General features: G+C 38.0%; 1 protein-coding gene across 14 annotated transcripts in view; it reads right to left on the bottom strand.

Annotated features, from left to right (window-relative positions):
• Positions 1-12,759, bottom strand: part of MAP7 (microtubule associated protein 7) — a 209,688-nt gene that overhangs the window by 32,755 nt on the left and 164,174 nt on the right. For 9 of the 14 annotated variants that reach the window (XM_030809741.1, XM_030809740.1, XM_030809737.1 and 6 more), the window contains 2 exons: positions 8,369-8,479; positions 2,442-2,555 (listed from right to left, as the gene is read on the bottom strand). In XM_030809741.1, coding sequence (XP_030665601.1) covers positions 2,442-2,555; positions 8,369-8,479 — 225 coding nt within the window. The remainder of the gene's footprint in view (positions 1-2,441; positions 2,556-8,368; positions 8,480-12,759) is intronic. The other 5 variants (XM_030809746.1, XM_030809745.1, XM_030809744.1 and 2 more) reach the window with 1 other exon arrangement.

The raw sequence follows: 12,759 nt of genomic DNA on the forward strand, positions 1-12,759 counted from the left end.
TAGAAAATGTGGTTTTGACAAGATAATTGGAAGAGATGTTTGCACACATACTTCTAAATGAAAATTTTAAAAAACCCCAGGAATTTTGGTTCATTAAACATAAGCTGTATCGATGAAATTGGTGACAATGAAGCAGGCAATGTATTGACAAAACAGGCAGCTCAAGTAAAGGCTATGCACTCTTTCACACTAAAATAAATTACAGAAACATATCAACTTGTGAAAAGGAGAATAGAAATGTGTCAAAATAAAGAGCTGGTTTGCAGATAAAAAAGCACCTTGGTTGAGCATAACAACAAAGAAGGGGACAAGGTGGGCAAGTAGAATGGGTGGAAAATGAGGAAACGGTATTGGAAAAGACTAGAGGGAAAGTGAAAGAAGTGACAAGAGTTAGTGATGACAAAAATAGTAAAGACAATTTCCCAGCTGTGAGGCAGTCCTTTAGCACAACATAGCATACAAGGGGAGATTCAGAGGCATGACAGCCATAAACCAGCTAAATGCTAGAAAATAGGACTGAAAAGCGGTTTTTTTTTTTTTTTTTGAGACGGAGTCTCGCTCTGTCCCCCAGGCTGGAGTGCAGTGGTGTGATCTCGGCTCACTGCAAGCTCCGCCTCCCAGGTTCACGCCATTCTCCTGCCTCAGCCTCCCAAGTAGCTGGGACTACAGGCGCCCACCACCACACTCGGCTAATTTTTTTTTTTTTTTTTTGAGATGGAGTCTCGCTCTGTCACCCAGGCTGGAGTGCAGTGGCGCAATCTCGGCTCACTGCAAGCTCCGCCTCCCGAGTTCACGCCATTCTCCTGCCTCAGCCTCTCCGAGTAGCTAGGACGACAGGCGCTTGCCACCACGCCCGGCTAATTTTTTGTATTTTTAGTAGAGACGGGGTTTCACCATGGTCTCAATCTCCTGACCTCGTGATCCGCCCACCTCGGCCTCCCAAAGTGCTGGGATTACAAGCGTGAGCCACCGCGCCTGGCCATTTTTTGTATTTTTAGTAGAGACGGGGTTTCACCGTGTTAGCCAGGATGGTCTTGATTTCCTGACCTCGTGATCTGCCCACCTCGGCCTCCCAAAGTGCTGGGATTACAGGCGTGAGCCACCATGCCCAGCCTGAAAAGCAGTTTAAAAGCTTTTCAATTAGCTAAAGAAAAACTCATGACTTGTAGAAAAGTGTGAAATTCATAGGCATAGAAAAAATATTGAAATAAGCTGTACTTTCTCCTCCAGGAAAACCTCAGATGCAATGTGATGGCTCTGACAGGAGTGTGACTTTACAGAGAACACAGAACACTGTGGTTCCGCTAGTTGACTGCACAATTGCACATAAAGCATCACTCAGGGCATTGAGGATGGAGGGGTAAGCACATTTATGATCCTGTCTACCCATTTTCTAAGTGGCTTTGGTGTAAGTCACTTACTGTCGCTGCACTTGGTTTTCATAAGAAGGTTGTGGGAATGCCCACATTTGCCTTCATGACTGTCTCCCAGGGGTACTATGAGATTTAGGACTGAGATTCATTCGCTCATTGGGCACTGCAGATGAAAGACACCACGAAACCACCAGCAATTATTACTTAAAAGCAGGCTAATGAACATGGAGAGGCTTGCAAGGGCAAAGCACTTTTAAAGTGTCAAAGATGAGGGCTAGTAGACTGTTTATATAAATACACCAATTGTCCCCAAAGATATTTGGGAAAACCTAAATCAACTCACCAGGAGAGATCTGTTACCCAAAGCCTTTCTTACTAACTAGATGGAGGCTTACCAACTAGATGTAGGCTCCACACTAACTTCTCATTAAATTGACTGGCTAATTCAGGTATGTTTTGCATTTCAAAAAAGTAGGAGTTATAACCAATCATCATAACGGGTACTAAGCATGTTTCATGTAATTTCAAAAATGTAACAAATAAGCATATTACAATTAGCCTACTCCACAACTCTGAGAGTTCTGGAAGGGTACAATTCCTAGATTACATATAAAAGACAGGGAGAAGAAGTAGCTATTGCCACAGCCACATTATGAAATTCTATGCTGAAATAACAGACTTGCGCTTTGATTTTATTCCCAAGTCCATATATTAGTATTAAATGTTAAATTATTTCTACCTTGGATTATCTGCTCAGAGACAGAGGCAGAAGGAAAGGCAGGGAAGGAATACTTTCTTCGGGTAATGTTATGAACAGACAGAAGCCTCTGAAGCCATCGGAGCCCAGGGAGAGGCTTCATCAGCCTGCCTGGCGTCTGGTGTCCAGATAAGATGCTAAGGCAGATGCCCAGAGGAAACAATGCCAGGGGTATGAAACCAACACCAACAGACATTTCCACCGGGGGAAGAGAGAAGCGCATTTTGTGAAAAAGTGAGATGTGATTAGATGAATATGCTTCAAAGGGAGGACTTGACCTCATGGGGAAAGTTCCACCTGGACAGTTTTACCTGCTTCTCCAGACAAGGCAGCTGTGCTTTTACTTCTGGCCAGGAACGAATGTGTGGGCGTCAGGAGTCTGTTAACAACGCTGCTCTCCCATGGGCTGAGCTGCAGGCGGCGAGCTAAATGTCACCACATAAGCAAGATGTTAGAGGCATTCTTTTCAGAGTCAAGAGGGCATAATACATCGTACCTATCGCTTCCATACGCTGGGCCTTCACAGGACCAGGCTCTGCAGGGAGGATGGCTGGCCAAGAGTCAGGGCAACAGGACCCCTGTCCAGAGGGAGCAGTTATTCCACCAGGTTGCTTTTCTTCAAGATGTTAAGTTTGTAGCAAGCTCTAAATTAGTTTTACAGATGCAAATTTTGCTAACCACCCTCTTTTACTAGTCAACTAGCAATAAACAAAAATTATCATTTCAGCTATTGTTTTGGTGTGTATCTGTAACTCCAAAGTGATACTATCTGATGGGCATTGGGATGGGCAGTAGACTGATGGCACACACCTTAGTCAAAAGACTTCCTAAGTACCTAAACCCCAATAGAAGTACTGGCAGGTTAATGAAAGACAAGTTAAATAAAAGACAGAAAGGGGACCCAATAAATTATGCTAGATCTCCATGAATTGCTACTTGGGCAATGGGAGTATGTGTGTGGGAATCATATAATAAAATGAAAGAAGGTTCATGCAAAGTTCTGTATGGGAATCCTTTTGACATTTTCACTTGGCAAGCCAGGTTCTTTCAGGTCCCTTTTTGGCAACAATATAAAAAATTTGGCCAAGGACAAGGTTAAAGCTGAAGCAAGATAAAATTAAACAGAAAAGCCAAAATTCAATATAAACATAATCCTAGAGATTGCTAGTGGATGCCTAAGAAGTCTAGAAAACAAATTTAAAATAACACAATGATGTATGGTCCCAAATTATATTGGAGCTTATCAAGGCCATAGTAGGGAAATGTATGGCAATTGTAAATTAATTACTTTGCTTATATGGTTAGTTTCCAGTGATGGCTCATGAAAAGATAGAAGCTATTTTCCAAAAATATCAGTAAAGCTTGCAAAATTCTACAAATATCACTGAAGTGATTACATATCTTTATTTTAGAACACATTCCTGTCATTTTAAAAGTTTTGTTTGTATTTTTGTTTGTTTAAGACAGGAGTCTTGCCATGTTGCTCAGGCTGATTTTGAACTCCTGGGCTCAAGCAATCCTTCCTCAGCCTCCCAAGTAGCTGGGTTTACAGGTGCATGCCACTGTGACTGGATTAAAAGTCTTTGAAACTGTCTACACCTGAAAAGGCTGCTTCTGTTCCACTCCACAAACAGCAGGTGCAAGTCTTCTTTGCCTCTGGAGCAGTGTTCTATATAACTATTTTATATATATCATATTTTAAGTGAATGGCATTTAAATGCTAGGAAATTAGTTTTAGTTAATAAAAGCCATATACTGCTAGACATTGTCTTAAAAATAGTTGCTTCTATTTGGAATGAAGTATCAACTTCCAATAAGTACCTTAACTATGTGACTAATTTTAAAAAGTAGCTATTTTCATCAGGCTCTGGTGAATTTAAGAATTAGTGAATTGTTTGTTAGAGTTTATTAGAAAAGTCTTCATGGTTAAATTAAATATTATCTGACATTAAGACATTAATTAAAAAGATGTTATAAAAACTACTGCAATAGTTACAATTAGAAAGTGCCACGGGCTAAGTACTATCATAAGCTATGTGCAGCAGTGTGAGTGTGTGTAACAACAGAATAGAATACAATCTAAAATTAGAATACATGTACAGGGTAAAATCAGTAGGGAAAAGGTGATTAAGATTAACTGAAAATCTTCAACAGAACTATTTTCAAGAGATGAGAAAGGGAAGAAAGTTAAACTCTTCCTTTTCTTAGAAAAACTGTATGATGACTGTGGCTTACAACTGCAGAGATGGGTTGTCATGGAAAAGATAAGTCTCCTTTCTCCATTAAGAAGTTCAGTTACTTTATTTCCATGAGTCTGAAGGCATCGACCAAAAAATTTATCTCAAATGATTAAAAACCCATTGTAACCTGTGTGTAAGGCAAATCCAGAGAGATCTGTTTTATATCTCCTGATACTCTGAACTAAACATATTGTTAGGAGAAACACGTTTCCACTTCCACCACATTCATAACTATGCCTTGACCAAGATGGAGATAGAGCATCCATAAGATAACTTTTTAGTAAAGGTCAATAAAGGAGAGTTGGTATATTGTTGTTGTTGTTGTTGTTTTTGGTTTGTTTTTTGTTTGTTTTTTTTCACCTAGACGGGCCTGATTTTAAGATTACCAAACTGAAGGGAGAGATATTAACTCTCATGGAACAACTCTATGGCATCGATCCTATTTAAGCACTTAAAATTGGGATATTGACAATTTCCATTATAGACCACCCAGATGAAGAGAGGCAAACTCAAAGGCCTCTGGGGGCCATGCAAGTTAACATAAATAAATGATCAGGGATAAACAAACTTTATGGATACCTGCCTTACCACTTCCTCCCATAAGCGTGACATCACTATTCCATTTCAGGTAATAGGTGCCAGGAAGAAATTAGACACATGTTGCCAGGTTCTGATTTTTTCATTAGAAGTAGAAAATTGAAATGTTATATGAAGTATTCTATATTTTAAGTGTTGGCAATTAATTCTAATTAAAACAAGAACAAACAACACTGCTCAGGTAAAACAGAACAAGCCTGTGAACAGAATTTAGTTCGAGGTCTACCTCTGAGTCCTATGATGAAGATTCTGGGGAAAAAAATGTATTGATGGATTTTAAGCAAAGAGTAGGCAATTTCATTCTTACTCTTTTCCAACTTCCTAATGTTCTTTCTTGAGAAAAAGTTGGCTAAGCAGACAGCTTAAAGATAATAATATATACTTTTAATGTAAAAATTTCCAGTGGCAACATTCTGTTCCAGCAATTACAGAAACCTTCATAATCAGAGGTTTCCTTTAACCAAAGTAATGTTATCAGTCCATGTAACACTATATTCAGATGTAATAATTAAAATATTTAAAAACTGACAAGGCACAGACACTACACTAATGACTGCCTTCCCTTGGCTTTGGAGGGCCTGGGGAAGCACATCTTGGAAAAGTGATATGGAAATATTTCAGTATTTCTAATAACTAGTAGAGCTGTTTGGATACATTCCAGCAGAACATGAGCCCTGATGGTATCGGAGCCTCAATTTAATTTCAGCTTTAAGGCCTATGCCTTAGGACTGAGAAAGCTCAAACAATCTAATAATGATGTATATACTTGCTTGACATATTTGTCTATAAGGTCCTCCAATTTAACAATCTGGTAAGAATGCTTTCTAATGAGATAATAAAGTATAACTAACTTTTAAAAATAGCAGGAAAGAACTAATGGAATTACTTACATTTCTTTTATTTATTTTTAATTACTTTCTTTTTGAGACAGGATCTCACTCTATTGCCCAGGCTGGAGTACAGTGGTACAATCATAGCTCAGCACAGTCTTGACCTCCCAAGGCTAAGGTGATCCCCCTGCCTCAGCCCCCTGAGTAACTGGGACTACAGGTGCACACCATCACGCTTGACTAATTTTTGTATTTTTAGTAGAGATGGGGTTTCACCATGGTGCCCAGGCTGGTCTCAAACTCCTGGGGCTCAAGTGATTCACCTGCCTTGGCCTCCCAAAGTGCTGGAATTACAGGTGTGAGCCACTGCGCCTGGCCTTAAATTTCTAAATTAGAGAAATTTAAATTCAGAAGAAGTTTTAAAATTCTCACTATAATAAAAGGCCTAAGCCTTTCAGGGTTCTACTGAGGGCTTTGCTTAAGTTAAAAAGAAAAAAATTCCTTCCTAGACAATATATGGGAGCCCCTTCAGGCTGACCTGGCCTGTTAGACCAGGAACTGATTGACAGTTCTTTGGTAAGGAGGCAGAGAAGCAGAACTCTCAAATCTAGCGTTCTCCCTCTTGTCCTATTATTTCTGCTTAGCATTCGATTTTCTGGGCCTCTACCATGATTCACAGGGCAGTTTTCTGGCCCCACCTATGAACTGGTTATTGAACTTCCCTTAACCCTGATGTCCTATGTCCTAATTCTCTACTCCTTACCACTTCTAACCTTACACACACACACACACACACACACACACACACACACACACACAGAATGCATGGAGTCAGAGTCAATCTAAGAAAGGACATCCATGAAGGTGAGAACTGAAGATACAGTGTGGCAGTCACACGGGTGAGGAGTCGCCCTTCTGCAACAATTAGCCTGTAGGACATTAAAGACAGGCTCGCGACCTCTTAGGGACTCTATCACCCCAACTAGAGTAGGTGATCTATCCAGTGGATCTTTCTCAGTTCAAGATTCTACTGCCTTAAGAAGGTCTATCGTGCAGAGAGTCTAGAACACATCTTTCTAATTGATACAGACAATTCAATGTCATTCTACAGCGTGGACAGGATATTGCCAAGTTTGTTGTCCAGCTCCCTACTCCCACCCTTACCCTAATTTCAGCTATGGGATTGTAGAAGATAATAAAGTTTTAAAGAAGTGTAAAATACTAATTGTAGTTTGTCTCAGATCCAGGTTCACATAAGTATGAAATTAAAGTGCTAAGTGACCAACTGCAAAGAAAAATGAATAGACAACTGTAAGAATAACATTCACATGCTGTATTTTGTCTTATATTTAGGGAATAGGTTTGAAAATAAAGGATATTTATGAAAGAAATTTAAATTCATAATATTTATGAAAGGCCCCTAATTTGACTACAATATTGACTACAAGTCTAATATTGATGGTTTAGGCAAATTAGGTTAAAAAAAAACAAAAAGAAATAGTTTTGGCTAAAAGACAAGAATGGAAAGTTGTTCAAACATTTACTATTTTAAGAGATTAGTTATAAAATAACGCCAACAGTCATAGAATATTGTACATTACAATGACACCATAACTTTTATACAATACAAAATATATAAATATACATACACACATACAGAACATGCACACATTACATTTTTTAAAGATTATAAACACTGAAACTTTCCCAATCAGTTTCTTAATAAAGTACTCAAAGTAACCACAATTTTTTACTTTTAAAGAGTATGGGCTTCATATTGCACAACAATTCTTTGGTTTTATTTAAAATCATCTTAGTTATGTAAAAACAAGCAGCTTATCTTAAAAGCTTGATTTTTTTCATTCTATGATATATGTAAAACAAAACTTTCGCTTTATAAATAACTCAACATTCATGTACTGTAAATCCATGGGATGAATAAAACTCAAAATTCAAACAAGATGTTAATAAAGGACTATGAATATTAAATGTTTCAGGAGGCTGTAATTATGATGATTTCTTGAAGTTAGGCCAGATCCCTCAAGAGTTAATGAATGGACACCAAAAAACCAACAGCACACATAAGAAATGCAGTAAGAAATAATTTGGTTAAATGAGAAGTAAATTGGCAAAATAAAATCTACCAATATGAATCATTTAAAAAGTTTTTAAAGAAAATCAGAGCCTGGAATTCCCAAAGTACAGATAGATGAAAAGCCAAAGACAGTATGATTGAAGTAAAAGAAATGTTCATAACAAAGATTATTTGCATGTTGGTGGATAAGTGGGTGATTTCTGGAGCTGTAAACTCATTTACTAAAAAGTTGAGAGAAGCACCGCTTTCGTCACTGCTAATGCAATCACTCAGCCAAGTTCTAAAATGAGAAATGTTCTTGTCGCAAGGAAAATGCTGCTCAGACGTTTATTGCTTTTTTACTCTGAAGTTTTTTTCTTCCTATTTAAGAAACGTAGGGAAAGCAACTTCAGATGCTTATTTTTATCTGTAAACATCCAGGAAAAAAAAGCATTAAGTAAATAACAGACACTTTTTCGTTTTCCTTTGGACTGTACCTCTATCTGGAGAATTTAGTAAAGTTGCAGATGAAGAGGAGAGCCGCTTGCTAATGACGGGATCAACATATTTCGAAAGATTCATGGTGGAAACTGACCGCCTGTCTGGATCTAAAACAAATGGAGATAATGCTAATTGACAGCCAACATGCAGGATTGCAATTTCCTAGTTCACTGATGGAAGGAAAAACTAGGATTGGATGCTTTCTGCTCTATTTCTAGATCTGTCATAATAACACAGTTTTCTAAGTGGACATTTTAAAGGTAACTTAAAGGCTTAGAAATAAAATTCATTTCTCTTAAAGGATAAAATAAATATTTATTTCATCAGCTTGTCAGCCATGGAAATTCAAGGATACAAGTGGATGAAGACAAAAGGAAGGCCAGTGAAGGGCTTCTAAAATAGTGGAGGCACACTATGAAGCAAAAGAGGACCATAAAAGCGAATGCCTTTGAAATCTCCAAAAGAAGGAACAATGGAGTGGTAACATGCTGGTAACACAGAACGCAAACACTGGGATAAAAAGAACACCAGGTTCTGTGTAACTGCTGATAACTTTGCTTACAGAGTCATTTTACCCAGGGCATTAAAGTTCATTATAGAAGAAGGGTTGTTGTTGTTGTTTAAAAAAAAGAAAAGAAAAAGAAACATTCTAAGTGTGGAAAGGATTTTTAAGAAATGTTCCTTTATTAAAATCTACTAAGAACCACACCTCTGTGCTTACGAGTTAGTGTGGCTACAAATGTAGAATCAGCACACACATTCATGAACAATAGTATTGTTTATCCTATAGTCGAGTAATTTTAAAATTTCCTTTTTTTTTTTTTTTTTGGGGGGAGACAGGGTATTGCTCTGTCGGCCAGGCTGGCATGATCATAGCTCACTGCAGCCTCGATCTCCTGGGCTCAAGTGATCCTCCCACCTCAGCCTCCCAAGTAGCTAAGACTCTAGGCAGGAATCACTACGCCCAGCTAATATTTTAATTTTTTTGTAGAGATGGGGGTCTCATTACGTTGCCCAGGCTGGTCTCAAATTCCTGGCCTCAAGTGATCCTTCCACCTTGACTTCCCAAAGTGTTGGGATTACAGGCATGAGCCACTGTGCCTGGCATAATTTTAGAATTCTTAAGTTCAAATCAGAAGGGAAATAAGCATATAAAAGGCAAGAATTAGCAGCCTGCTGTTGGTATAGTGGACCCAGGTTATAATCATGCTCATTAGGATAAATGGTGTTCCTCAAATAAGACTGCATGTAATGAAAGTCTAAAAACTCTTATTCCTTATTTATCCAGGAGGCAGGTGAATGTTCTGATCTATAGTAGCCAAAGTGAAAGGGGTTTTTGCTGTATTTTGTTTTATTTTTCTGTTGTTACTTGCTTCTAAAACTAAAACAAAAATATTCCTTGTGGGAGATGCTTCCAAAACTCAGTACCCGTTGGTCTAACTAACCTTGGCAGTAAGAAAAAATTGCTGCAAACTTTTCCCCGTGTATTTTTGACTACTATTTATAGTACATTGGTAATAAGCAAGTCTTTGATTAACATCAGACATTTCCATCTTCAGCTGGGATTCATTTGAATGGTTGAAGCAATTTTATTATTTAAAAAAACCACTTCTGTGCCTCACATTTACATTTAGCTGATGGACTCTTAGGGCAACCCAAACATAAAGAAAGGATTTAGGGTCAAACATCAAAAGGAACATCTTAGTGATGACATGTGAGGTACAGGGTAGGAAGAGGAATACGAAAGTCATTTCCAGGTGATTTTATAGCAGTACATTTTCTGATATTGCTTTATATGTTACACTTTAGTTGGGGGAAAATTGTGTCCACATACAGGCCTATCCTCAGGCAGATTCTCAACAAGTTATTAAAAACATTTAATTCTGCTTCAGAGTAAGTGGAAAAAATGAGCTACAGTGGATCCTCCCATCCTAAAAAGTATCATTAGTAGTAAAGCATCTAAATCTGCCATAAATTGTTAAAATTATGGAGGCACACCATGAATTTGTTTATTACTTAATATATAAGACAGTTTTTATTCTTTTTCTCACCGAACAAAACAAACACACAAAAGAATAAGTTTTGAATGTATCAAGTTTTTGTTTTGTTTTTGAGACAGAGTCTCATTCTGTCGGCCAGGCTGGAGTGCAGTGGCACAATCTCAGCTCACTGCAACCTCTGTCTCCTGGGCTCAAGCAATTCTCCTGCCTCAGCCTCCTGAATAGCTGGGATTACAGGCGTGTGCCACCATGGCCGGCTAATTTTTGTATTTTTAGTAGAGATAGGATTTCACCGTGTTGACCAGGCTGGTCTCAAACTCCTGACCTTAGGTAATCCACCTGCCTCAGCCTCCCAAAGTGCTGGGATTACAGGTGTGAGCCACTGCGCCCTGCTGATCGTATCAAGTTTTACAGACCAGTGCTAGTCGATGGCCAGCAGCTGGCCAAGACAGGAATTTTAATGTAGACAGTTTCTATGATGTGTTTGTTGGTCAGCAAACCATGATAGAGTACCCATCATAGATCAGGTATTGTTGTGAAGTAAAGGGTATTCAAAATGAATAAGACCTGGTTGCTGTTCTCAGGATCATAGCAGATCATTTTCTGGTCTTTGAGAACTTGGAAAATCCCATTTATTTTCTGGCAAACTTCTCCGTTCCAGTATAGGAACAATTTATTATAATTCACAACCCATATTAAAATGAATTTTACCCAACAGCTTGCGAATGCAACACTGGTTTCTCTTGTTTTGAGTGGCAGAAATAAATGTCATCTATTAAGCTTTGAGTGTGGAGGCAAAAAATTAAGCTAAGCAGCTTAACATCTCCTCAAAAATGTCTGATGATCTAACATATATCTGCCGTATACATGTAAGGCAGGAAGTCACGTAAAACAAAAATATGACTATAAAAATATATACCCTGCCAGGTTTACTGTATGAAAGGTATATAAAAAATATCCCATCAACAAAATCTCATATGTAAATGATCTGTATAACAGATTTAATATGTACCCCACCAACTACTGCTGGGTCATGAACAACCAAGAAAACAGAAGTGCTTTCATATTTGGTTCACTGTCATAAGAAAGTAAGTTGTGGTGATATTCTTTAGACTTAAAAAAATTTTTAATTTTTTAACTTACATTTTTGAATCAGGTTCTCACTCTGTCTTCTAGGCTGGAGTGCAAAGGCATACTCTTAGCTCACTGTATCCTCAAATTCCTGGCCTCAAGTGATCCTCCTGCCTCAGCCTCCTAAGCAGGTGGGATTACAGGAACATGCCACCATGCCTAATTTTTTAAAAGAATTTTTTGTAGAAATGAGGTCTGTGTTGCCCAGGCTGGTCTTGAACTCCTGGCCTCAAGGGATCCTCCTGCCTTGGCCTCCCAAAGCACTAGGATTACAGGCGTGAGGTACTGCACCTGATCCTAGATTTTTTTTTTTTAATAAAGCAGTTATGAAAGATCTATAGAATGTTAACAATGAAAGGGAACAGAATAAACAAACAAAAAGAGGTCCACAGTTATTTAGCTTAAAACTAAAAGTGGCAAAAGCAGTAATGATTGAGGGGGAAAAAAGCTAAACTGGATGTACTTTGATCCCAGGTAATTTTTTTAGCTAAAAAACATTTTTTAAAGGTTTAATCCTGATATTGAAAAAAGAAATAAAAAACATAAATAGAAAACCAAAATGATTGTTTAAAGGGAAAGCAAACATTCCACGTGTAATTACTTTATTTCAACACCTTTAAGTCACCTGAGTCATATTATCACACTTAAGAAACACTGTGCCAATCCCAGATCTACATCTATGCACTAGAGTATTAAGCATGCGTGATGACTAAGGTGGTGATGTTTCAGCTATCGATGCATTGGCCCTAGGTCCGAGGTGCTAGCTACAGGTCAGGCAATTGGCAATCACAAGGATGTCTGTACCAGCTTTTCTAGTACCACCAAAAGTTATGAAGTGGTGGTCCAGGCCTGCTAAATCGAGAGAGGAGAATGATGATTCAACAAAACCACCTGGAGACAGAATGTAAAACAATGATTTTTCAAAGTAAATTTTAAAAAAAAGGTTATCATATTCACACAAATAAAAAAAATAAAAACTGACACACTATGTAAAATTCCAGGGGTATTGAATTTACAGTACAAAAATAAAGCCTTTCAGTAAATCCAAATTTCAATATGATTTTATGTCCATTCAGAAAGGAGGAAATAGCTTAGCCATTTACTATTTCTAGCTCAATAAACCTATACATTTTCTTACAGAGCATTAGTGTTGCATATACTTGAGGGTCAGAATACATAAGCTCATAGTATTGATTCTGGTCAGTCAATATAACTATAATCCTTCCAGAGAAAAAGATAAAACTAGTTAACTTATT

Source organism: Nomascus leucogenys, chromosome 3, assembly GCF_006542625.1.
Source record: "Nomascus leucogenys isolate Asia chromosome 3, Asia_NLE_v1, whole genome shotgun sequence".
Lineage (NCBI taxonomy): Eukaryota > Metazoa > Chordata > Mammalia > Primates > Hylobatidae > Nomascus > Nomascus leucogenys.